The sequence below is a fragment of the Nanorana parkeri genome, unplaced genomic scaffold (genome assembly GCF_000935625.1).
Source record: "Nanorana parkeri isolate BGI_ZX_2015 unplaced genomic scaffold, ASM93562v1 scaffold1314, whole genome shotgun sequence".
NCBI lineage: Eukaryota > Metazoa > Chordata > Amphibia > Anura > Dicroglossidae > Nanorana > Nanorana parkeri.
In genome coordinates this window covers 41909-69868 of record NW_017307582.1, presented here as the reverse complement: position 1 = coordinate 69868, position 27960 = coordinate 41909, and the positions used below count along the sequence as shown (strand labels likewise).

Sequence of the window (27960 nt, the reverse complement as noted above, 5' to 3'; positions counted from 1 at the left end):
CGGCCGAACATGCTGAGCATGTTCGGCCGACCCGAAGCCAGCCGCAGCAAGCCGATGTATGGCTGATTTTAGTCGGTGTACAGCTGAAATCAGCCGTACAAGCCTGAAGTAAATAGCCCAACAGCATTCGGCTCACTTCACTTCGGATTGGTTATTCACTCGGCTGCCTATGGCAGCTTTGTGAATAACTCCCTTAGCATTAACATTTTCTGTATGTATCTGAGTAAACAATAAATAGAGAAAACAACCTTTTTGAGATGTGTACTATTTTAGGTCCATATCACAATACATAAAAAATATACACACATCTATATATTCCTTTGAAAATTAATATAGACTTAATCATAAAAATCTCATATAGCCTTTAACATGCTAATGTAATTTTTAAAGTAATTTCTGTCTTTATAGATATAAAGCTTTCATTAAAATATTAATTGGCGCTCCAGCCATGATGGCCCTTGTTGGGGCATTTTGTTGGGGCACTTTTTTCAGTCATATTGTTCAGGAAATGTTTTGTCCCTCTCTCCCAATCAGTCTATTGCATTGTCACCTTGTTACATGTACTTCCAGTGAACACTATTGATGATGCTGGACTTGGTCTGTACTCAGCTCAGCAGAGTTCTCCCAAGCCCACTCAAAACTCTGACCACCATCTCCGTCTCCTGACCCAATCAGTGTTGGAAATTGCGGAGGGGGAGTTCCCCGCACCTTTGCCACGTATAGCTGTGATGAGTTGTACATGTCCCAACTGATTGGGACAAGAGGAGGGGGCTAGGCTTTTGAGCAGGCTTGGGGCTAACTCAGGCAAACACACCAAGTCCCGCCTCATCACTAGTAAAGAATATGGGGTCTATTCACAAAGCTGCAGAAGGATCTAGCCGTAGCTTCGGCTGATCCTTCCACTAGCTTCAGCACCAGGACCCCTTCGGTTCAGTAGAGTAGGGCTATTCACTTTAGCCTGTACAGCTCCCGAAGTGGGCCGAGCGGCTCAGTTGAGCCTAAGGCATATGCCTCGGCTCGACTGAGCCGAGGTGAAAGCCGAAGCTGGCCGAACGGCTGGCTATCGGCAGAGAGATCAGCGTCCCTGGTTACCAGTTAACCAGGGACACTGATCTCCAGACAGCGCAACTCTCCCGGAGTCTCCTGCTCCCGGCCGCCCAGGAGAGAAACACTGCTTTTTCTTTTTTTTCTTTTTTATTCTGACATTGAGCCGTTGGCTGTCGTCAGAATAAAAAAATAAAAACATTTCACCATAGGAATGCATTGCTAGATTCCTCTTGGCTATTTCAATTTGCAATAGCCAATAGCAAACTAGCTATTGCACCCGCCCACTGCTGCTGTCAATCAGCAGAGGGGACCTGCAATTCTCCATCAGGTCCCCTCTAGTGATTGACAGCAGCAGAGGGCGGGTGCAATAGCTAGTTTGCTATTAGCTATTGCAAATTGAAATAGCCAATAGAAATCTAGCAATGCATTCCTATGGCGAAACCTTTTTTTTTGGACGGCAGCAGAACCGCTCGCCAATAGAAAACAGTTGGGCGGAGCTTGCTGTCACTGCTAGCTCCGCACAATCGTTTTACTTTTGTTTTTTTTCTACTTTTTAAACTATTTTGCTGTTCTGCTCGGTCCCTCTGTGCCGCTTAGCGGCATTCGGCTATTTACTCACTGCTGTTTGGCATCTATGAGAATAGACCGAACAGCAGCGAGTAGCCTGCCGGAGGTTCGGCTTAGCCGATCCAGATTTTGGATCGGCTGAGTCGAACTCCTTCTGCACTTCGGGTCATCCGAACATGCTGAGCATGTTCGGCCGACACGAAGCCACACGATGTACGGCTGATTTCAGCCGATATACGGCTGGAATCAGCCATACCAGCCTGAATTGAATAGCCGAACAGCATTCGGCTCACTTCGCTTCAGGTCGGTCATTCACTTGGCTGCCTACGGCAGCTTAGTGAATAGACCCCTATAAACTTCAGGCTGACACTCAATGTGCATGCATATTCTGAAGTCTGGAAGTCTGTCCTGAGTAATAACCTTCAGCTGATGCTGCACTGATTGTGTAGCCAAATAAGTGGCCGTGAAGAGGCTGCAGGAGTGCAGCAGTTCCAAAATGCAAAATGGATGAAAAATAAGTGAAAACAGTATGTTTATGAAATGCAGTATGTTGACAAAAGAAATGACTTCAAGTATTATTATTATTATCATCATTATTATTATCATTCAGGATTTATATAGCGTCTACAGTTTGCACAGTGCTTTTTAATATAAGGAAGACATTACAGTTACAATACAAGTAAAGACAAGATGGTAAGGAGGGCGAGTTTCAATCTACTTTATGTTACATGGGAAGAGGGTAACAAGGTCATTCAGTGCTGAATGATCATGCCCGTCAATCATTGTTGCTTTCCATGAAGTGAACATGCACAGTTCAGGAAATTGTCACATAATTCAACCCAAACCATCCCTATGTTGCACATTTATGTCCAATATGATGTAGGTGCATTATATTACATGAGGTCAGAAGTTTAATTGGAAAAAGAGTAGCTAGACTTCCTCACTGCCACCTTCATCTATATCAGATCAAATATAACCTTGTGCCTTGATCTATGTCTGTTTTAACTAATGTATTCCTTTTTTAAAAGAAACATGGAAAAAAATGTTTCAGAAATGAGAAACTGTGTCACTGTCACTATGAGTGCTGCATCTCCGGAAACCTCTGATATTGCAGTTTAGATGTCAGTCTATGACCTTTTAGATTAGGTAGCCCATAGTGTTCTAATGAGCTGGGTTGCACCATTTCAGTGTCTCAGGGTGATGAATTACTCGCAGCATGTTGCCACATAGATACTCCCAGACAGTCTGTAAGAATGTTGGCTATGCCATGGAACATTGTGACAAACAGAGCCCTGCTACCAAGCTAGTCCATTGTCACTTCCAATGTGTATAGAGCCTTGTCACTAAACTGATCTACAATTAATTAATCACTTTAACTTACACTCTATCATTCTCAACGTGAGCTGTTGCAGAATTCTTAGTCCGGGCACAGATCCCAACTTCATTATCCCAGGCAACATTTTCAACACAGATTTACACAACAGCAATATTTTGATGGCTCCAGCTCTGCATTGCATAATGCCATAAAACATTAGTATGTAAAAACCTGTTCAAGAAGTTGTAATGAGTAAATTATACATATGAAAGCATTGGCAAAATGGGTATGACCTTGAGAGCCACTAGAGGGCGCCCTTGGTACTGTAACTGCAAATGGTCAAAGATGCAAGCTCTCCTGCAGTAGGCATTATCCTTATTAATACATTTCATTATCTTGCACCAAAATGCTGTCCATTTTCTGGTGTGCTCTAAGACATAATATCAGAAACCTCTTTATCGTGCATTCTTTCTATTTTGGAAGCTTGATTTATAAATCCATTTATGCATATTGTATTTCTAGTGCTAGGCTCAAGGTAAATTGACAAAATCTGCTGTGTTTACAGTCTTTGTTCTGTTCATCTTTTTCTTTGGCATTGTTTTAATTGCTTGGAGTATAGGAAGTCTCTCACTAATAAAATACTTATTGACCTTTTGCATTTGAAGTAGCAGGTCTCATTCTCATTTATTTTATTGTTAGAAGCTCTGTTGGCACTATGAGTTCTTCCGCACCCATGACAGATTGTAAATGTATCCCTATTTTAGCTAGTAGCTTTATCTGCACTGCAGGGGCAATGGGGTTGATTTACTAAAGGCGTAGAAACTGTTCACTTAGAAAATTGGATGTTCACTACACTTTGTATATCAAATGAAGCTGTGTACACTCAACCACTCATGTGTTAGAAAAAACTTTTACATTTTTTCCTCAGATAGGATTGGATTTTAAAGTATACACAGGATCACCCTATTTACTAATGTTCACAATGAAGAGGTTTCCAATATTTTGTCTTGAAGCACACCAGAAAATAGTCAGCATTCTTGTCCAACATAATTAAATGTTTGAATAAGTATGATGCCTACTGCTGGAGAGCTTGCATGTGTGACCGTTTCTAGCTACAGTACCAACCATTGTAAACATATACTTTGCTCAGTGACCATTCTGTACTTCTTTAGTAAACCAACCTCAGTGAGTCCTAGGGCAGAGTGAAGAGTATAAAAACCCTGAGGGCCCATTCAGACTTGTGTGTTGCGGTTCTATTCGTTGTGAGTGCACTATGCAGTAACAGCCAATGCAAATACATGGCAGCACGTCAAAATGTACATGTGGTGAGCTGCTTCTCTCCATTTCCAAAAAAAAGGTTGTATATTTTTTTTAGTCTGTTTTGGTTTGTTGGCAGCCCATTAATTATGATAAGGCTGCCTTAAAGGAGTAGTATTGGGAGAGTGGGATATATACGTGGGATTGAAAAATTAAAAAGGAAATCTAATACCTGTGAACCGAAATCATAATTCTGAAGCTTTCTGTATCACAGTATTTACTGCATTCCTCTGTGCCTTTGGGTCCCAGCTGCACTGTCATCATATATCAGGTAGCTACTTAATACGCTAACTTTGGGTCACAGGAGTATATTAGTAAATGTACTCCTGTGACCCAAAAGGGAACTAAAGCCAGCAAAAAAGGTTTGTCTTTACTTCTCTTTCAATGCAACACACATTAACGCGTGGCATAATGGCTGGTAAAGTATGTGTGCAAGATTTGTGACTGTTTTTGTGGATCTAATAAGGGATATTATACAAGGCTCTGATTTGAACACTTACCATATGAAAATAATTGTGTCCATGTAATAATGTAATAAGGCAGTATAAGGAACAATGATAATGTGCAAAGTGCAGAAACTTACAGCAACCAATCAGAATTAAGTTAACTGAGAGCTCATCTCTGCTTGCTTCAAGTTATTGTACTTTGCAGTCTTAGATAAGCTACATGAGTGTGCTAGTGTGACTTTCTCTGTTAGATTACTGTTTTTTTTTTAAAAAAAATCAATAATTTTTCCTTAATATAGTAAAAAAATAAAACCCCCAGTGGTGAATAAATACCACCAAAAGAAAGTTCTATCTGTCCCCAAAAAAGTGTATAAAATTCATTTCAGTACAGCGTTGCATGACGGAATAAATGTCAGTCAAAGTACCGCAGCGCTGAATACTGAAAAATCGCCTGGATGGGAAGGGGGTTGAACACCGCGGATGTCAACTGGTTAAGTACTGTGCATAACTGATAATCACGGTTCTTGCTGAAGTATAACATTCATAATTTAGCTGTGTGTTTTTGTTATATTCCAATAATATTCCAATAATTACTTATGTAGCATTAAAAACACTACCGCAGGATGTCCGCAAGAAAGGTGACAAACAAAAATATTATTAGTTGACACCGTGTTCATTTCAGAGACAGTTACAAAAAACATTATTTTGTGTTACCTAATTATGAAATCCTAGCGCTTTCCTGGTGTTTATGAAGCCTGGGAAACAATATTATAAAGAAATGAGAATGTTTTATCCCTCACAGAATACGTGAGATTGAAATATTAAAACGGAAATCTAATACCTGTGAATCAAAATAATTGTTTTGAAGCTTTCTGTATCACAGTATTTACTGCATTCCTCTGTGCCTCTGGGGCATCTTTATAAATATTTCCCAGTATATTCAACAGCAAGTGGTAATAAACCATATTAAATGTCCCTGACTATTCATGTTTAATATATTTATAATATGGTAAATGTGAAAGTCAGTAGTACAGTAGGTTTTTCATGCATCAGCGCATGTTGCTTTAGGGAGCACATTCATTTCAAAGGGCTGTACTGTGCACCTAAAGTGCACCAAAGAAGTGCATGCAGCTTATTTTTTCTTTTTTTAAAGAGAACTAAAGCAAAAACTTGTTTTAGGCGTTAGTTCTTTTTTTGGGTCACAGGATTTCCTAATGTACTCTTGTTACCCAAACTCAGCATATAGCGGGCTCCTGCCAACTATTTGCTAACAGCACAGAGCCGTGCTGGAACCAGGAAGTAACCCAATAATATTGTTGGATCCACCCTACTGACTGATTTTCAGCTGACTTTGCCTCTCTAGAGCCAGAGGCAGATGTGCCCATCCTCTCCGCTGTCTGTCCATCCAATGATTGCTGGAGGAATGGAAAGGGGAGGAGGGAATCCCTGCGGGGAGCGGTGATTGACAGTTACAGCTCTTTGCATGGAGAAGCTGTGAGCTGAGCAATCAGTAGTTTGTGATCTCTCAGTTCTCAAGCTCTCCATGTGACAGCTGCTGTATCCCATTCTGGCCCAAAGTATTGGGAAGAGTATATTTTACCCTTCCAATAGTTCTCCTTTAAAGCGCATCATACCAAAATGCATGGTACCTTGTTACCATGTGTTCTGGTGTGATTTCATGCACTTGCAATGTCAAGGTGCTTTTATGTGCCATTAAGAATTAATGCTGCTTATCTACAAAAATGACACGCACTTCTATGAAATGTGAGAATGCACAGAATTTTGCATGTGTTCCCCCAGAGCACAGATGTAAACAGGGGCTAAGGTATAAAAACTGCTTTAACTCTGATGTAAGACAGTATATGTGCCTGTTTGAAGTCTTCACACAGTTTTTATACAGTCCTAGAATTTTGGAAGTTAAAATTATTCTTTATTTTTTAAACAGTTTCTATTTTCTTGAAAAAAAAACTTTTTTGTTGCTTTTAACTTTAAATGGTTGTGCAAGTGCTATCTCTTCTTCTCATTTAAGCCTCCCTCTGAAAAGGTACATTTAAAATTGCCAATGGTTTTAAAGATGCAGATAACTCCAGGGATATTTGTCTCTGGGTATCCTTTTACATCACTTAAAATAACACCATGTTATGTATAGTACCTAAGATGATGATTTATGTCTTAACTGTATTGAGTATTAAGCTTTGTGATATCATATCTGATAAATACAGAGTTGACACCTTCCTAGAGCTCCCGGTAGGAAAGGATTAAAACCCTTGCTAGATTATTTTTTGCTGTCTGTGTCCCATAAACATGAGGACAAGGTGCCTTGCAAGGGAGTAGCTGAAGGCTTTGCCACACTTTAGGGAGACCCCACAAGCAATGTGTACTGTCCCTTTAAAAAGACCCTTATCCAGTTATGTAGCTGGGATGGCTAGAAAAGGGAGGGGGAACAGTGAGTGTGCAGTCCCCTTCCTCATGAACCATACAAGGCCACATGCCCTCAATATTGACAGGGTACCTTGAAAGGCGGGGGGGCAAAAGCCTCCCCACTTTGCAAGGATTATTGTCCCCATGCTGATGGGAACAAACGCCTCATCTCCACATCCTGCCCCAAAAGAAGAAGAAGCACCCACTGGGGATATGTCATTCAGTGGTGGTGGTGATACTGCCACTAAATGACAAACTTCTGGCTGATGTTTGCTTACATACAGTGCATCAGCTAAAGGTTCAAGTAAGTGAACTAGCCAACTATGGACAGTTTATTCACCCAACTGCAAACAGGCTGGGTTCAACCCAAACACAAAGCTAATCCCCACTGGCTATTACTTTTCAGCAATTTTAGTAATGCAATTGAACTACTAAAAGTCTTCTGTGTAGCTCAAAAGTGATCTGTGTAGTTCAACTGACTGATTTCACTTGTTGCTTAGCATTGTTCTTTAAACAAGCCCACTTGTGTATACTGTAGGTAGAGTATAATCAGACAGTGTACTGTTGATCAGACAGATTGCTAAATTACTCAATATTATTACATTACAAATTGTCTGAGCTTAATCCCTAATCCCAAGTAATTCTGCACACATTTTCTGGCAAATCTACAGTATGTGCGATCTTGTGTAACATCTGGAAGCTTGTTATCTCTCATGTTAACCTTTATATGGCATGTTTATTGGATGGAACACTTATAGTATGTGGTAACTGTACCAGCTGTGGCCAGCCTGTAAGTGACACCAAAGTGAGAAATCAAAGGTATAAAAGCCCCGTAAATGCCTTATCTGTGAATTCCACTTATAAAATTTGCCTTTAAACTCACTGAGGACAGAACCGATGAGCAGCTCTGATTTCAATGTTTATAGTTCCGGCCCTATCCATAGGGTGTTAGAGACATGAAAGACATAGGGAGTTTTCTCAACATGGAATTTTGCATGATGAATCTAGCTGCAAGAGGTTAACTGAGTGATTTTTCTGTTTTTAGCACATTTGCAAACCTTACTAATTATCATGAATTCATTAATTTATTTGCAACCACTGTTGTGAGGGACTTGCACAGTATTTGTTATCCTATAATGGTGACTCATCTCACAGCTACATCCTTATTCATAAAATGCCAGCAGAGAGTTGATTGTTTTTGTCTCTTGGTATAGGATATGGGAAAATGTAGCTGCCAAACATTATGTAATTTATTACTTGTTATTTTATGTTCCCCATAACTCTGTATATCCCTTATATTAGGTTATAATTTTGGATGAGGTGTGAATCACTTTTTTCCATGTTACATCTTTGAAATAATGTTTTTTTAATAAGAGGCTTGCTTTCACTGACCTTCTAACCTATGGAGAACCCTTTTCCTCTACGTTATATTTAGCAGTCACTGGGTTCTGTAATCGGAGGTCATAATCTACTTTATAGCTGTGTGAAGCTTGAACAAAAGGTTTTGTAAAAAGCTCTGCCAGGTAGAATCAATAAAATATGTTTCTGAAGAGAACGATGAGACAACAAAGTCAAACTTGATTTGATCTCAGGAATTAGTAATCCCATGTGGATAACTAACGTGAGCTGAAGTCTGACAATAGACGAGACACAGATGTGTTTCTATTATTTAGAAAAGTTTATAACACGTCTGTTGTAAAAGCTCCAATGGTTCAATAATTCCTAGAGGTGCACTTTTACAATGAAATATGATGGGACGCTGAAATATTCCCAAAGAATCATTAAACCACACTTGTTAGTTAGATTAAGAACAGACCATTTTCTTTTACAATCATTTCAGCTTTAAAGCAAGTGTGCAGTGATTGAATTGTGTATGATTTCAAATATTTAAATACTACAGTATATACACCATATCTTTGATATATCAGTTGTTTAAAAGGAGTGAGAATTGTCATTTTGCATAATGTTTGAGAGTTCTTATCCTGATTTAAACAGTTTGCCCAATGACACTGGGACTGTCTGATTCCTGATACTTCCATGTACATATTTTGGATTTGTTATTTTCAGTGGTGCATCGGTGGTTGCATTTCTTGCAGAAATGTATGTATCGTCAGCTTAAAGAGTATCTGTACGGGTGAAGCTGTGCCTAAAAAAAAAGAACAGCTGAAAGCCCATTTCCACCCTTGTAGAGGTATTTTTAAAAAACATATGCCAGCAATGTACACCAAGTGTGCATTAAGCAGGCATATGCAGTTGCTGTAAATGAACACAGAAACTTAAATTTTTCTTAGCTTTCCTCTTCATATCCTCATCAAATTGCCGTGCCTGTGCTCTGCAAGCAATATGTGTGTATTACAACTGAGCTCTTCACACCCCATTCATTAGTATTCATAGTGGCAACCCCCCTGGACAGTGTATTGTGTGTAAAGGCAGAGCTGGTGTTTAGTGATTGTGTTACACAGAATCACAGGGAGGGGGCAGCTGTTTACAGCTTGCTTTACAATCTGATACAATCCATACCTTGTTGCACACTGTGGGGTTTATTTACTAAAGGGAAATCGCCTGTTCACTTTGCAAGGACATTTGCACTTTGCAAGGGAAGTTTGGTGAATGAGGGGCAGCACTGCTGACTTTTTTTTTATTTTCCTTACTCATGATTGAGTATTCTTTGCAAAGTGAAATTTCACCACATTCATCAAGCTAAGGTAAACCTTCCCCTGCAAAATGCAAATTCCCTTGCAAAGTGAACAGCATATTTCTCTTTAGTAAATCAACCCCTGTGTCCCCATGTGGAGGTTGCCAGCTTCGTATTTCTTAGTCGGAGCATTGACTGCTATTGAGTTGCACCGCCGAAAAATGATGATCTAATGACTGAAGGGGAAAAATAAGCAGGTAATGTTTAGGAAACATGAAATGCATGAAGCAGAAGCAGCTTTCTCCCCAGCAAGCAGAGCAATGATCAGCACCAAATCTCCCTACAGATCTTGTGAAACTAGAAGCCAGGGGCAGCAGTGACCCAGACGATCTCAGATATACAGTCACAATTCTTTAGGCACAAGAAGCAGACTGCTATATTTTAGGAGAAATAGAGGACAAAAGGTAAATCTTTCGGGCTACTGTTTGGGCACAATGACGATTTCTAGATGTTCCCTATAATATAGCAAATCTTTACTTTTTGAGTTCAGGTCAAGTTTTAAGGAGAACTACAGCCAAAACACCAGTAAACTTACATAATGTACGCTATATTTTTTTTTATTCAGAGCTACAGCCATTCCTGTTTTTTAGGTCAAATCTAAAGCATTTGAATTTGTATAACAGCCCTTGAATGGCTTTTTTGTACTGGCAGTAGGGCTAAGGTTATGTTCAGAAAGCAGCATAAGAGCTAAAGGATACTAAAAACTTGCTTAAACAATCTACAATACATGATATCTAGTAAAAATTGTCAGCTGTTATGGGTATATCTGCAGGAAGGCAGTTGACTTTGATCAAGTCAATGGTGCTTAGTGCACAGACCTGCATGTGTTTTAGGTGGATGTGATTTGTTTCTACCCTTTATTTTCACTATGACAGCTTTCCAACTGAGTAATGAGGAATGAAAGGTTTCCTTCCAGCTGTTCCCTTTCATAGCATAGGTCAGTGCAGGTCTTTTTGCGAATTGCCGGTTTGTCAAAACATATATCAGAGTATAACAGATTTCGAGACAGCACAAAATACTTCTTCGCATCCAGGGGTTTTGAAAAGATATATCTTTTATATTGCTACAAGGTTTAAATGAATGGTATCTATCAAACTTCAAGGCTTGGCAAACAATACAAAGAGTAACTGAGGATTAATAGGTACAGGCATTCTTGCCCACCTTTCTTCATGTTTCATTTAGTACAAACTTTCCTGGCTTCCTTGAATTTTTTTTAACTTCAGTCCACATATTTGCCCATGTACAGTATATCTGGTACCCAGAGCTATATATATATATATTTGTTTCTGAAAGTAAAGAATGTTAGTAATTAGCCACTCACAAGCTCTTTCCCTTTATCCTGACTCCAGTGTTCCTGAAGCCAGGTATATACGTGTTGAAATTTGCACCATGGGTGCCGCTGTTGGCACCCTTCCGTCCGGCATGCCTCTATCAGCTGATCAAAGGAGTCAGTTGGAAAATTTTCAGCTGAATGGAGCTTGAAACCAATCAGCTGCTAGCTCGTTCGGGTATTCTGGCAGAGGGCGGTGGCTGCTGTCAGAATACAATGCAAGCAGCAGGGGATTCGTACATCAACGCTTGTAAGTGTTAATGGAGAAATCTGTTCTATTTGTTTCAGTCAACCCACAGGTATATACCTAGCTTAAATCTCCACTGCTGGAGCATTGATCCTGTCAGAAAGAGCTTTCCAATGCACTCTGTGTCTTACTAATCAGTCGTCATAGTTCTCCCTCTCTCTATTTCCTCCCTAAATATTTATTTGCTGCAGATGTTGGTGACATACAGTACATGACCTGATTACTGGCTATGTGTGTCTAAATAAAATCTCCTGCTCTGTGATCATTACAATTAAAGGCAATGTTTAGGTTGCTGCATATACCAACTGAACTTGAGTAAAACTGATGCTGCTATTAGAAAAGATGATACTTTCGCTTTCGGATACAGTGGAATTGATTACTTATGGTCCTCATGAAATTGTACACTTTAAGCTTTTAAAAAAGATTTCTAATAAATCGCCCATGTGGTGTACTGGCATTGACTTGGGCACCCCATTACTTTTTAAGTCACAACATGATTAGTATTTATGACTGTTGACATTAACTTGATGTGGACCTGTAATCCAGTGTTCTATTATTTAGTTACACTGTAAATCTTTAAAATAATGATTTTCATTAATTTCTTAAAGCTCATTTTTTTTAGAAGAGCAGCTGTATATACTGTAATTATTTAGAGAAATCTAGCCAACTATGTTTTATTTCTGCACAGCTTCAAGCTGTAAGGTATGCCAGCTCTGTGTTAAATAAATGTGTTTTTAACGCATAACAAATGGCTAATAATGTTGGGATCAATATTGTGTTTAACATCCAGGCTTAACTTTAGTAAAAAATAAAATGTAAACATGTATTTATTGTTTCTCTAAAACAGCATGAGAGTTAATTATTGCAGTAGTATACTGCTTTCCAGCATTCCACACAAAGAGACAAATACCAAATTAAATTTCTCTAGACATACTGTAATTTTTCTGGGGGCAATGGAGATCAGATTGCCTACAGCAATTGTATATCTTTGACCATAAGACATTTCCTGTGAAGATCCCTGAAGTAAGTAAAAGCTACTTTGTATGCAGTTGGTCGTTGTTTTGTATCAAATTCACTTTGTGTTTTCGGATACATCCCACTCTTCATAAATTTATTCCGGCTTTGGGAAGATTAAAAAGACATCTGAGGAACTTTCACTGACAATAGTTGATTGAAGTCTGAAAAAGATTGAAGGCAATTGCAAGGGAGCCTCGTGGCCACCCTTGGTGCTGTGTTGCAATTTGATAGTCTGTAATGTTTGTTTGTGTGGTCTTAAATTAGGATTGATGGTCAATAATGAATAGCCATGATTATAGTAGAATTAAAGCTGAACTTTGGGTACAGGAAAACAAATTCTTTTTCTAATGATATACAGTATATTCTGAAATATTAACTTGTTTTTTGGTCCTGCAAAAGTCTGTTGTCCTCCAAAGTCTAGAGCCAAAGTAAGATCTTTTGTCAGTTAAGGCATGGCCTTACCTCCGTTTACTTCCATTCCGTTCTGCCTGAATTTTTTTTTTCTCTTTTTTGCCAATCTTTATTTTAATTAACATGTCCTGAGTGGATACACATCTATGTATTTTTTTTTTAACTTCCATTCCATTGCATTGGGTTTCAATTACATCCGTTTTTGTTCCGTTCCGTTATGTTGCACTGAAAAAAAGTAGAGCATACTCTACTTTTTTTCATTGCACTGCAATGGATCACAGTGGATCAAAGTGGTGTGCACTGGTCCCATTCGCACCCATTTTTTTTCCGATGTCCATGTGTTAGCATACGTTGAAAAACGGATAACAATGCAACGGCTCTTGTGTGAATGTGGCCTTAGTTTAGGACTTCAAAGGAGCAAATCACAAGGTTAAGCAAAGAAGGAAAAGGTTGTGGCTGACATTGCAACTCTGTCATTGCCCATATCACCACCCCCAGCTCTTTCCTGGTAAACACATAGCCACATTGGAGGCTGGGACATCCAGTACCTAAGGTGGCAGTTAGTTCCTCCATGTTTACCCCCATGTGAAGTCATGTGTGCTTTTTAAACTGTATTTAAGCTGTACAGCAGCATGAGAGACATTTTAATAATAAAAAACTAAACATTATTTTGAATTAAAAAAAATAGACCCCTAACCTCAAAATATCAGCCTAGATATAAAAGCCTGACAGTTTTTAGCCATTCCCTACCCTATACAAAATAATGCACCCAGACAGATCTCCTTTGCCACAGGAGGGGATGCATGTGGAAATCACTGGAGGTGACTGTGTCAGTCACTTGTGTTACACTGCGGTAACTGGCTATCACACAGAAATCATGGCAGTCTGTGGTCATTTGAAGCTCCATTTCTGATTTAAACAACATTCACTACTAATTTGAAGATCATAACATAACAATGTATGAAATATGGTACACTACTCTTTTGAGTATTCTTTCATAATAAAGGTATTATCAGGCCCGGATTCCCCACAAGGCCACCAAGGCCTGGCCTCGGGGCGGCAGGGTGCAGAGGGGCGGCAGCGGTGTCCTTGTGGGGAAGTTGCCCTCTCTACATTCAGTCCTGCTTTGTACAAGCAGGACTAACTGTAGAGTGAGGCAGCCGATTTTTCGTTTACATGTGAAATCGGCGATGTCGCCGATTTCACATGTAAACAGTGTGCAGCCTTCTCCCCCCTCCCCCCTGCACTTACCTCTCTACTTTGGTTCCGTCCTCCGCCGCCGAGTCCCGAGTCTTTGACTGCAGTGAGTAGAGCTGCATGGTTCTATGGGAAGGGAGGGGGGGTTCGCGCGGGGGCACATCACAGGACCTGGCCTTGGGGCGGCAGGGAGAGTAAATCCGGCCCTGCGTATTATTCCTTTTTGCAAACAGATGTTTGAATGTAGTCCTTGACTGAGTCTAAAAACTAGGCTATACAGCAGCCATTGGAAGTGGGCATCTCTAAAGCAATTACCAACACTAGCACCCCTACCTCGTTGGCAGAATTAGCACTTATCCTAAAGGAAAGCTCAGTTCTGTTTAACATAATAGATTATACTAAGTGGTTGGGTATTTGAGGGCATTTCCTGTCAAATTTTCACATTTAACAAAGTATTTTTGTAATCTTATTCTGTCTATGGTTAATTCTCAGTTCTCTATTCCTACACTTTTAAATGGATTTTAACTATTATGTAAAATAATAAAAATGATAATTTTGAATGCAAGAGGATGTTGCACATGTTGTAGCACCTGAAATGTTCCAATGTTTTCTCTTTTTGGTGTCTAGATGTATTCAACAAAAAAACCACAAACAGTTTTTAGATACACTTGATACCTTTTAGAGTCCAACCTGAAATGTACTCTTTTTTTGTTTTGTTTTTCTACGTGCCCAGTGCTGGCAACTTAATTATACACTGGTAGTTTGTCGTTCCTGTGTGAATTGTGTATTTTTTATACTTTAGTTGAATAATTTGACTGATCACACATCAGTATTTATCATTATTGAGCCAGACTGAGGGGCCTAAGTGGCTGTTCTTTAGATTGCTTATGGGCCAGGAATGTCTATAAATGTACTTGCAAAAAATGAACAGAATAATCCCTCAAGCGGTTGCTTTCCTTTATTGCATTTATAACTACATATCATTTATATTCTGTATAGTAATGTTTTGAGTAAGAGCTATAACAATCAGAAATGTTTCATTAGGGAGCAATCAGTTATATTGCTAAGTGCTTTCTTTCAGAGGCGCAAGAATAAATTGCCTGAGGTCTGTGCAATATTCCACCTGTATTTAATCTATCATGTCTTGTTACCCCTTGTCTTCATAGTTCACACTGTTCTTGCCATGTGAGGATTAAGCCTGTGAGTGTTTTCTGGCCCTTTTGGATAATCACCTAACAACTCCAATTGTGTTATATTAACTATATTTATAGGATATTAATCTTCAGTGTATAGAACTGCAGATTCATATCTGCACAAATGGAAGCAGATGTTCTAAGCTGATTCTATGCTTGGCAGCTATTGTTCTCTATGGTATGTAGAGACAAGAACTGTGTGATGTCTCTCCCTACACATTCCTCCATGTTATTGCATTGAAGCATTTTACACAATCACATTCAATTATCAAAGCGCAACTTGTGTCGACGTGGAACATATGAAATGTATTATATGCGAGGCATTGTTTTTCATTGTGACACCCTTTGATAGAATATACAAGAGCTCCTCACAGGTTTTACTGTCCATTTTTGTTTATGGTAAGCATTTTATCAATTATCGACTGAATAACATAACAGACTTATCCTTGAGTGACCCCATTCAGATACATTACACAGTAGCCCACGCTCTACCAGATATCTGTGACTTATAGTCTGGTCTAACTGAAAAAAAGATATTATTTCCAAAAAATGTGCTGTAGAAAATATAAATGTTGCTGTGCTTGCATCTCAGCTTCGGCATATGAAACATAATGCAGTAAGGATGTGTTAAAATTTTATTGACGCGCGATGAAAGGTACTGAGCTGTTACGCCGCTGCTGGTACATCATACTGTTTACCTTTTTGTTTTTTCTTAGAGCTATATTGAAATGTCTCGAATGACATGTCAATTAAAGTGACACTAAACTCAGGAATTAAATCTTAAAAATGCATCCAAGTACCCTAACTATTCACAAAAAAATGTACCTTATATCTGTATCACTCATCTGTAGATCCTCAAATCATCTCTGAATTGGTGCTGACACTGTCCTTCCTGCTGGAGGGTGGCTACTTTTGTTCTCCATGGTCCATGTGTGTGTTGTAAAGTAGTCACCACTTCAAACTCACTACCGTGATAGACTACAATCTCATGTTTAGTTTACTAATTTGTAATGAGAGCTTAGACTATCACGGGAGTGACGCTGGAATGGTGGCTACTTTACAACACACACAGAGACGAAGTAGAACAAAAGTAACCACCCTCCAGAAGAGAGGAGGGTGTCAGCATAAATTTAGAGATGATTTGAGGATCTACAGCTGAGTGATACACAGATAAGGTACAACATTTTTGTTAATAGTTAAGGTACTTGAATGCAATTTTAAGATTTAATTCCTGAGTTTTGTGTCACTTTAAGTTCTGTTCTGCAGTTGCACCATGTTGCACCACACTGTGCTAAAAAAAATGACTGCATGCCGTGATTTTATTCACTGCAACACAACTGAGCCTATTTGAAAGAAGGCAATTGGCCGTGTCTGCACTGGATAAAGCATCCGGCATAGCCCTCGCATGTCTGATGTGAATAGACCCTGAGATCTGGTCAGGAGGGGTTATACATACTCCTCTTTCTGTATGTCAGCTAGAGGCATGGAGGCACTTTAAATGTATGGAAGATTTGTAAGATTTACAGAATTTTAAAGGAGCTATGTGAAGTAATAGTTTAATTAAAACATGGTGATTAGTAGAGTTTTTGAAGGAAAAAGTGAGTATGAACTTTAAAACAAAAATTAATTCAACAGTAATTTCATAATATGACTTTGTGACATGCCTGTTGTTACATTTCTCTGCTACATTATCTCTCATTGGATGTTTATATACTTGTGTATTTTTGTCCTACTGAATTTATAAAAAGCATTGAACTATTAACATCCATCCCTGACACAGTAGAAACTTATAATGCCCCTACAAAAGTTATACATATGTCTAAACATTGTACTGGCAATGTAGGTAAAAGTCAATTAAAATTCTAGTAGAAAACATATACACAGTGTGGACATTAGTGTGTGTCTCTCTCTCTCTCTCTCTCTCTCTCTCTCTCTCTATATATATATATATATATATATGTCTTTATGCAATACATGGAAGCAGATCATGGCTGGTGGTAGAGATCTGCAGGGTTTCATACATAGCTTCCTGAATACATCACAGAACCCGGCCTCAGTACTCCCCTCAAGTGCCCTCAGCCCTGATGCAAGCAGTGGGCTGTCTCCTGGAAAAAGTTATACATATGTCAGGCTGGACTAGTAGGCATTTCATATGCATGCAGATATTGAGCCTCTACAATTGAAAGAACTTTCAGCATGTCTATGAATGAAGGAACTAAAAGGGGTGAGTCGGGGCAGTAAGACTTGGGAGGAAAGTGCTTGAAGGCTCTATCTGACTTACTGCAAATTTTTATGCACACTGTAAGAAACACACAGTGTGCAATACAATCAGAGTAAGCTATGTCATTCCAGTAGAGAATCCAGTTTAACTGTAAATGGCAAGGCTGGAGTTCAGCTTTAAAGTGGAAGTAAACAACTAAACAAGATCAACACTTTCAGGTCCTTATGAGCTTTTTCCAAAATTTGCAAGCATGAACAGCATATGTGCACGTTGTGGTTTGATTTAGCTAGCAAATCAATCCAACCCAGGGCTGCTTTGTCCGCGCTCCCCTCTGTCACCAGCACTTCTGTCACCTGGTCTTCTTCTGGGTTTAGAATCTTAGACCACAACTAGAAATGTGCTGAGACTGTAAACTAAGCTGCAAATGCGTGGCTCAGTGTACACAAACAGTAAAAACTGGTGCCAGGCAGTTAGGAGCATCTATGGCAGTCTCTTCTGTCATAACGAAAGCCTGCCTGTCAGCATTTGTTACAAAACCAGCTTAACTTCTACTTTAAGTTTCCCTCTTATGTTGCTGCCTTCCACCTTGGCTCTCCACAGCCATTTTTAGAGATTGATACATATAGGGTCCCGGGGGTAGCCACCACACTCTTATTTATAAGGTAAATGCCCACTGCTCATCCACAAAAATATCTGTACAAATCCAAAGTAGGTCTAGAGCAGGGATAGGAAAAGTCTGGCCCTCCAGCTGTGGTGAAACTACAAATCCCATGATGCATCTGTCTCTAGGAGTCATGTCCATGTCCATACCTCATGGCATTTGTAATTCCACAACAGCTAGAGAGCCAAAATTTGCCCACCCCTGGTCTAAAGGCACTCACGGGGCTTGCAGCTGAGATAAGTCAAAGCATCATCATTGTCAACGTTCCAAAGGAGCTTGCTAATGATGGACTGAGCTCCATGGATCTATCTCTATGAGTCATGCCCTAGGCTGTGAGAATCTTGCAATACCTCATGAGATTTGCTAGAGGGTTGGAGTTTGCCCACCCCTGGTCTAGAGGCAGTCACGGGGCTTGCAGCAGAGAAAAGTCTAAGAATTTCCATTTTATTGTCAATGTTTCAAAGGAGCTTGAAAAAGATGGACTGAGCTCCATTGACTAGTTGAATATACACTGAGTGGCCAGATTATTATGACCACCCCATCAGTACTTCGTTGGGCCACGAGATGACTCCACAAGATGACTTTGTTGGGCCGCCTCGTGACTCCACGAGATGTTGAAAGGTGATGCGAGGAATCTGACACTGCACTGTTGCCCTTCTGTTGTCTTGTACCAGTCTTGCCACTCTCTGTTCTGCCCTAACATTGACTAGTCGCTGGCGGCCACAATTCGCACGTTCAGACCCAGATTTTCGGCTGACAGTCCAGTCTTTAAACACTTTAACAACAGCTGCTCTTGAACATTTAACAAATTCTGCTGTTTTGCTGATACTCGCTCCATGGCTCCAAGTGCCAACAATCATCCCACATTCAAAGGCTGTTAAATGACGTTGTTTACCCATATCTTCCGAAAAAAATCACTTCTACTGTCGTGGTAAGCAAACCGCTTCCCTATTTATAATGGTTTGGCCCTCTAGCAACTTCTGCGCAAAATTATAGCTAGTTATAGCTAATTTGCCTGCAAACGTCAGGTGGTCATAATAATCTGGCCACTCAGTATATATATATACAGATGTTCCTCACTTACCGACTTACCTGTTTTGCGACCACTCGCACTTACGACGGACCGCCGATCGACCTCCGACCTCGCGCGTCAGTGCGACGGGTCGCCGGCGGAAGTGACATCCCCCGATCTTCACTGCAGGTCTCGGTAAGTATTTCCATTGCCGGATGTACAGTACACTGTTCGGTACTGTACGTCGGCAACGCTATACAGTACTGTCCTAATGCAGTACAGTACTGTATAGAGTTCCTCACTTAACGACCAATCCGTTTAACGACCTGGTCGTAGGAACGGAACTCGGTCGTTAAGTGAGGAATACCTGTATATTAAAGTCGATTAATCGAACCCGAAAATGTTAATCAGTACCAGCCCTAATGTTTTTCTTAGAGTATAGTTGTGGAATATACACATTCCATACAGGTAGCCCTCGTTTTTCACCGACTCTGTTTGCGCCATTTAAAAAAAAAAACTTTTCGGCCGGTGACGTGACTGCCATTGAAACAACAGTGCCACCTAGTGTATACTTAAGGATACGCAGGGGAACGCTATACAACTGCAAGTGACTAGAATACAACAGTATGTACAGTACTGTGCAGAGTCTTTGGCAGCTATATCAGGGCACAGGTGGAGGATTGCAGCTTAATCAAAAAACTGTGGACACCTACAGAGGCACACAGAGGGACACTTGGAAGTATTGTGATGCACACATGAAGATGCAATGGTGGCAAGGGATACACATTGAGGTTTGATCCTGTCTTATTGCTTTGTTCATTCCCAAAACAGAAAAGGAAAAGACAACAGTCCATCCCCGTTAGCTAATAAACTCTTGTCTCAAAATAACCAGACAGATATGCATCTGCCACAGAACACAAGACATGCACTCGGGGCGTATTTATTGGATAGCATATTAAAATCTTGGAGCGTTAAATATTTTTATTGGATCCTGTTATTTGGCACTGAATTTGGAACCAATTTATATACCGTATTGCAGAATGCAAAAAAATAACATTCTGACTTTTAGAATCTGGAGTCAGCAGTGATGGTCGGTGTATTACTGTGAGATAAACATTCTCTTAATGACTGCTGAGATATACTGAATTAGCCTTAAAATGTACTGTTTTATTTTCACTGGGACCTGGCCTATAGAGCTATGTTGAGAGACAATGGCAGTAAGCCATTGTTTAAGTTTGTAAACCAATTTACTAAAATCTCATAAACTTTAACATGTTAATATCATTTTAAATGGCATTTTCAGTATTTTAAATCTGCAGCTTTCATTTAAATAATATTTGAGGATCATGCAATGAAGGTCCTCGCACAGGCATTTCCTGTTATCGGGTGACAATGCTTTGTCCCTTTCTCTAAAATATTCTCCTGGCAACATTCTTTCTTTGCCATACACTCTCCAGTGGTGGCTACAAGCGGCTATGCTGACACACTACTGTTGTCACCATTAGGAAACCCAAATGATGTGCAGCAGTTGCTGGAGTTTATGCATGTAGAGTAGAGGCTACAAAGAGGCTGCAGGAGAGCAGCAGTTCTAATATGCAGCAAAGGTTACAAAATAAGAAAACAATATTTAGTTTAAAAATAAAAACCTGGCAATTGTTTATGGTAGACATTGTTTAAAATTACCCTGTCATCACAGCCCTGTAGAAAGAGACCTGTAAAAAAAAGACCATGCATACTGATCTCACTGGTGGCCCATGTTTTGAAACATCATTAATTTACTACTCCCTAGTCTCTGCAGGTATTCCACACTTCCAAGTGTGTGAATACCTGCTTCTCCTGCTGCACTCAGTGGTTCCTCCCACTGGCTTGAGGACACTACACTTGCAAAACTGTGAAGGTAACCAATGTGTGTGGTGGTGGTTGTGGTGGGCAGATAATGAATCTAACTGGAAGGGTTTAATACCTACAGTGGCTGGGGTAACAGTGAAGCTGCTGCTTTAAAAAACTGCAGTTTTCCTTTAAGTAAAATAATTGTCATTCAGTTATATGGTTACATATACATTGTTATTTAGAAGGATCTTTAAATTAAACTGGTTTACCTGTAAGGCCAGCTTCATATTGCTAAATTTTTTGGTATACTGCGGAAAAATGACTGGTTATTGCCAAATGCTTACTGTACAACGTTTATTACACTGATTAAAGTCTTTGAGCTTTTTAAGATTCTACAGCAATGATAAGCATTGGTAATTTAAAGTGCCCTAAGTTTTAATGCAATGCATATTACGCTTAAACTAAGTGTTTTCTTATAGTACTCAAGAGGGAGGCGTCATGTTTGTTGTGCAGTCAGTAACTAGCTAACTTATGGTAGTTAATCTGACATTAAACCCACAAGGCTTCTTTGTGTTCATTAATTAAAACATTACGTTTCATTGTTATTACCAGGAATATATAGATATATTACTTCTCTCTTTATCTTCAGTAGTTTAAGAAGCAGTATAATGGTAGGGCAATACTCTAATGTTCCTGTATCGTGATTGGGAGATTTGAATACCATATGGGATAAACAGCTAGATGAGCTGAGTGTTTTCTTCACCTTGAATGCAAGTCAAAGAGTTCTCTCTTTTTAACTTTTAATTTGACTGTGCGTCTAATAAGGCCGGTATCTTTTTCACAGCTAATTGGGTGCATTTGCCTTTGCAAATACCTTGGCGATTCTTAACAACTGATGTGAAGAATCATTGACGTTACCCAGGACAATAGCTGTATTCATTTGTAAGCATACAGCTGCTGGAGATGCCTTTCTCATGCTTCTAATCGCCATCCTTTTCTGCTCTTACTTGTCATTATCAAGAGATCCAGAGGAAACAGTGTCCTCAATATACCATTAATGCTAAATTAATTAAAGAGGATATCACATGATTTCAGAATTAGGTAGAGATGCATTTCCTTTGTATTACTTCAATGCAATGTACTGCTACTAGTAAACACAAAAACTAAAATGTAGCAATTGCAGGATATATAGTGTAAACTTTGCCCATGAAGGGAAAAGCAATCGCCCTGCATATTCGGCGCTCACTAGTATCACATTTGTTTAATTTCAGTAGGGATGCACCTATACTAGTATCGGTGCCAATGCAGAGTATTTGGGTGAGTACTCATACTCACCCAAATGCTCTGATGCCTAGCCCGATACATCTGGTATCTGGAAGCCGCGCAGCGCGTCATTACATGCTGCCCGGCTTCCTGATTGGCCAGGAAGCCACTCCATGCTCTCGTCACTTGTGATGAGAGAGGATGGAGCCAGCTTCCCGGCCAATCAGGAAGCCAGGCAGTGTGTAATGACGTGCTGCCCGGCTTCCTGATTGGTCTTAAGCTGGCCAATCAAGAAGCCAGGCGGCGTGTAATGACGCGGCGCCCGGCTTTCTGATTGGTCGGGAAGCAGGCTTCATGCTCCCTCATCATCTTATGACAAGGGAGCATGGAGGCGGCTTTCTGATTGGCCAGAAAGCTGGCTCCATGCTTTCTCGTCACCTAGGGACGGCTTCCCGGCTAATCAGGAAGCCAGGTGGTGAGTCATTACACGCCGCTTGGCTTCCTGAATGGCACTTATGGCACTTGGTATTTGGTATCTGCAAGTAATTAAAATAAAATATCGCTAATCGTACTTGATACCGAAATAACAGTATCGGCGCATCCCTAAATGTCATATTCTCCAATATTACTTGGTGACATTTTCCTTTGAGAAACTAAAACCAAGTAAAAGGTTAAGATGGTTAAAAAAACTTTAGTTTTGGGTAGAGCTGGAAAGAGTTTAAACCACTTGCTTCCCTATCCCGGTTACCCCGTAGGAACTATTGTGTAATGTTTCCCATGGGGACATACCACCCCACCTGCTGTTATTCACTGCTGCTGCTCTATCCTGACGATCCATTGGTCTGTTTGTAATCACCCAATCCTTCCAGGTATAAAGGAGCATGTGACCTCTTTCCTGGAGGCAGTGCTTGCATCTAAGTGGCCAATCACCACTGCCACATGATTGGGGGAGGCAAAAGTTCAGCCTGTGTAAACTCCAAAACCATCGGACAGGTTACAAAGAGTGTGGACACCTGACTCCCAGGAGCATGGGGAAGGTAATCATCTACAGTATGTGTGGATGGTTGTTCTTACACGAGAATCTGTTACTTGTACCCTGAATGGGTGACGCAACAGAGTATTTTGAAAAACCAGACAGAAGTTGCAACCTTTCCCTATCCTGTGCATGGCTAATAAAAATGGCTTGATTCAACTTTTAATTATATTTTCTTGTTCTTGAACAATTGATACAGGAAATTGTGTTTCCGTGCATTGATATTCTTATTAATTTGTACATCTATAACATTTAAAATGGGCTTTCAATTCACAGGCACATATATATATTTATATATTTTTCTTTACAGATAATTGGCTGTGATGACTTCCTGGGATCAGACAAAGTGGTTGACAAGTGTGGAGTTTGTGGAGGAGATAATACAGCATGTAAAGTTGTATCAGGAGTCTTTAAGCATATTTTAACAAAAGTTGGCTATCATAAAGTACTGGAAATCCCTGAAGGGGCCACGAAAATCAATGTTACAGAGATGGCAAAAAGCAACAACTACTTAGGTAAGTGACATTCTTCTTAATTTAAATTTGATGTATTCACATAAGCTCCAATTATCCCAAATTGAATAATAGTCTGTTTTTATTCCTGAGCTTAAGGCACACATGGCTATGCTAGGCTTCAAAACTCGACAAACTGCAGTAGGAAATATGCCACTGGCTGCTGAGATAAAAATCTTAAATAGATTGCAGATTATTATGGCTGCTGGCAAGCCCTTTTGGGCATAGTCCATAGAACTGTGCAAAGAGTAATGATGACTTTCACATTACAATAAAGCTGAACTCCAGGCAGATGTAAAAGGCACAAATGAAAGCAGCTCTGTAATCATTAATATGTCATTAAATGTATTTCTGTCTTCTTCATTGAGGGACACAGGATTTAGAGAATTTTTATACTGCCGCCTTCTGGAGTATATGGACACTGGTAAAATAAGAGAGACTAACCTGGTATAACCCCTCCCATCCCATCCCTAGCATGCCTCAGATTTTTGCTAGTGTGCTAGGAGGATGGATATCTTTTCTCTACTGAGAAAAGTTTAAACTTTTTAACTAGCCATTCTTTTTTTTTCAGAATATTTTTTTCTTCAGTCAAGACTTGCTGCTTGAACTAGTCTCTTTATTTATCTCCCTGGATATTCTCAGCAATAGCTTTTGGAGGTCATACCTAAACTCAGCTGGACTAGACAATTTGGGTATGACCTTGTCTCTGAAGTGTTAGTTTATGAGTAGGCCACATGGGCTGAGCATTTGGAGCTATTTATTCTATTAGAACCTGCCTAACTTGCTGAAGTACTAAGCCTGCCCAGTCCACGTTCTGTTTCCAACATTCAGCGTGTGGTAGTACCTACTCACCATTGCTCCTAAATGCAAAAGACATGGAGTTCCACCTCTGTTAGTCCTTTCTTCCTCCTACAGTGATCTGCTCACCTCCAACCACTTGAACCTATCCTACTCTTTGCAGCTGGTTTGTGGGTTACTAAGGTTTAACCTAGTATTCTGAATAAAGTTGTCCCTACCAAGCAGTGCAACATGTCAGACCCTAAACCGAAGGGGTGCAGTCCCACTGTACTGGGTCCCTCCAGCTCACAATCAGCTAACAGTTCTGAGAAGGACTGCAGTGCTCCCTCTGAAGTGCCTGATACTGACAACCTCAAACTTTGTCCCTTGCTTGGGTCCCTACATTTCTTGCAGTCTTCCTTAGCTTTGTCGGATGTGGCCCCCTCCTTGGCCTTATCCTGGGAGGATTTTATTGCAGCTATACAGGATTTAATAGGCTACATTGCAACTCTAACTGCAGAGGCTATAACTGTACCTCAGCTTTTTTCTCTACTAAATCAGATCTGTATAACCAATGCAATGAGCTTGATACAACCTACAATGTGTTAATATTTGGTGAGTATAATAGTGCATACATATACCTAAAATCATACATATAATAATAATTGTATACACAATTTCATAAGTGAAAAATGTGTAAATTATTGTGCAAAATCTACTGTGCATTCCTCTCAATGAAGTGTACATGTATAACATTATTATTATATGTATGTTTTTAAGTGTATGTATGCCCTATTATACTCACCTAATAACACATTGTAGATTGTATCCAGCGCAGTGCATTGGTTATACAGTTGTTTTGTCGTGAATAGTCACTAGTTAGCACAGCAGCTTAGAGTTAGCAGTTTAATTTTATATTAGCACGGTGTATATTTTTTTCATTAACAGCTCTGCCTGCAGCTTCAGCTGCTTCTGAGACTTCTGCTGCAGAGGTTCTATCTGACAGAGTCTCTAGAATCCTTCCTGGATTAAATTGTCGTCACATGTATATGGGTTTCTATAGGTTGAACTCGATGGACTTGTGTCTTTTTTCAACCTGATTAATTATGTAACTATGTAGTCACATGTGCCATATCTCGCAGGCTTAGAGAGATTGTTCTGGCTCTTGATGATGCCGTGTGTGTCACCTTAAAAATAGAAGAACAGCCTGTAGTTCTACTAGTCTGTTACCGGTATGAGATCTCTTAAAGGCCCAAAGGCTTCAAGAATGCCTTTTTTTACATTGATCTGACAGTGTCACATCCTAATATGGTTTTGACAATTCCTGTAGAGGATGCACCGCTGTCTAAGGATCCACTAGATAAACATTTTAAGGATTCTTTTGAAAACCTTGTTTTCTCTGGCAGGCCCAGCGTGGCAGCCTGTTAAATATTAGAGGAATTAATTAAAAAAGGATCTACTTTGCAAAGAATATCCAATCACATGGAAGTAAAATTAAAAAAAAAACCTGTATGTTTACTTGCACATGATTGGATGATGGAGGTCAGCACAGCTTTACCACATTCACTTAGATAACGTGACAATAAACTCAGGAGTTAAAACTTGAAAATACATTCAAGTACCTTAACTATTAACAAACATGTATCTTATTTGTGTATCACTTAGCTGTTCATCCTCAAAACATCTCTGAATTGGTGCTGACACTGTCCTTCCTTCTGGAGGGCGGATACTTTTGTTCCCTATGGTCCCTGTATATGTTGTAAAGTAGCCACAACTCCAAGTAGTGGCACTATACAACACCATGCACTATAGGAACCACATTGAATTTAGAACATGCTACAGAAAGAAGAATACCTTTAACAAGAGTAAAAATGCCCTGTTAAAGGAACATTGAAAACAATACTTTTTATTTTGTGACGTATGGAGCCACATAGCAATGCTCTAAAACAGTGTATACATTGCTTTTTTTGGTGTATACATTGCCTTTGATGGGTAATCAGTTATGAAAAATTAGCAGTTCTAGCTCCTTTTATTTTAATATCTGATTCCGTAGCTAAAAGCTGCCTAGAAATGTTCTCTTGCTACAGTGCTGTGTGTCTCGATGCTGCGGATAATCATTTGACGTGCTTTCAGAGGAAGCTTTTTTATTTTATTAATCCAGACACTAATAGATTCAGCAGGACTATGTCACTTTTATTGGTGAACTGCTAAAGGTCCAAGGATTATATTCTCAGCAATAGATTCCATTTAAAAGCATTTATTCAACATTTATCTTAATTGTATCAATGCCATTGACAGGCAAAAAACATTTTATGATGTGATAGATCAATAAGCGCTTCCTGATTCAGTGAATAATAAAACCATGGCACAAACAACCTCTAGTGTGAGTTATTTTATTGTGTTGTTTCCAATCTAAATATTAGAAGCCAAAGTTTGACAGACAATTTGTAAATACTGTATGCATAATACTTTTGCTTTAGAGGTAAAGTATTTAGGCATACTTTACCCTCACCTATGCCTATACTTGACATTGGCTGGACGTACAGTGTATGTCTCCCGTCACAAAGGGGTTAAAAGCTTTTAATTGTGCTTCAAGTTCATATTTGAAATTTGGCTAATGTTTATTGAAACAGATTACATAGATTTTTGTTTTAACTGTAAGAAATTGTACTATATTAAAATCATGTTTTTGTGTGCATAGTTCTGAATTCTATAAGTGCACATAATGTGTAATTTAAACTTATAGTATAGTAGTTACACATAATTTGACATTTTTTCTAGTGTTAGAAAATCACAAATGCAATCATTTGAATACAAAGGTATTTTTAATAGCAACATAAACAATACATGACTGTATATGGGTATCTCTGTTTGGACAAGAGAAGAGACAGCACTATCAACCAGAATATTTAAAGTGCTTTTATACAACCTTAGCATGGTTCAACCAAGCAATCAGTAATGTGCACAGAATTCATGCTATTAGTTTAGGGTAAGCCCTAGACTCTGATTTCTAAAACACACCTTTAAGAATCTCTAAAAGATATTTCTCAGATATTCAGATAATAGATATCAGACTGTTTGTAGTTATGTGTCATTTGTTTGTGCTCTATTTATTTTACTTACTGAAAGCACACAGCTAAGAGGTAATTATGTTGGGCAGATGAGATGAAATTGAGCCTTTCATTTACGTTATCTCTTTCCATTTTCAAAATGTTATCTGCCACATGTTTTCATGCCTTCGTACCTGCTACTCAATATAAAGCAAATTTAGAAAGTCTCTAACAATTTTCTTTGAGTCTGTTATGTGTATTAGTGTATTGTTAGTCAATGTCAATTTTTAAAGAATGATTCACATACATAGAGGAGGCAGCCTCCAGACAGGTGAGACACACACAGCGCCCCCCCCCCCCCCCCCCAACGGGCACAGACCCCTTCTCCCCCCCTTTCC

General features: G+C 39.5%; 1 protein-coding gene across 1 annotated transcript in view; it reads left to right on the top strand.

Moving 5' to 3' along the window:
• LOC108797633 (thrombospondin type-1 domain-containing protein 4-like) overlaps nt 1-27960 on the top strand; it is a gene marked incomplete at its 3' end in the record, with an annotated part of 438368 nt that overhangs the window by 369062 nt on the left and 41346 nt on the right. The window contains exon 5 of the mRNA XM_018569261.1: nt 23534-23738. Within this exon, the coding sequence (XP_018424763.1) occupies nt 23534-23738 (205 nt within the window). The remainder of the gene's footprint in view (nt 1-23533; nt 23739-27960) is intronic.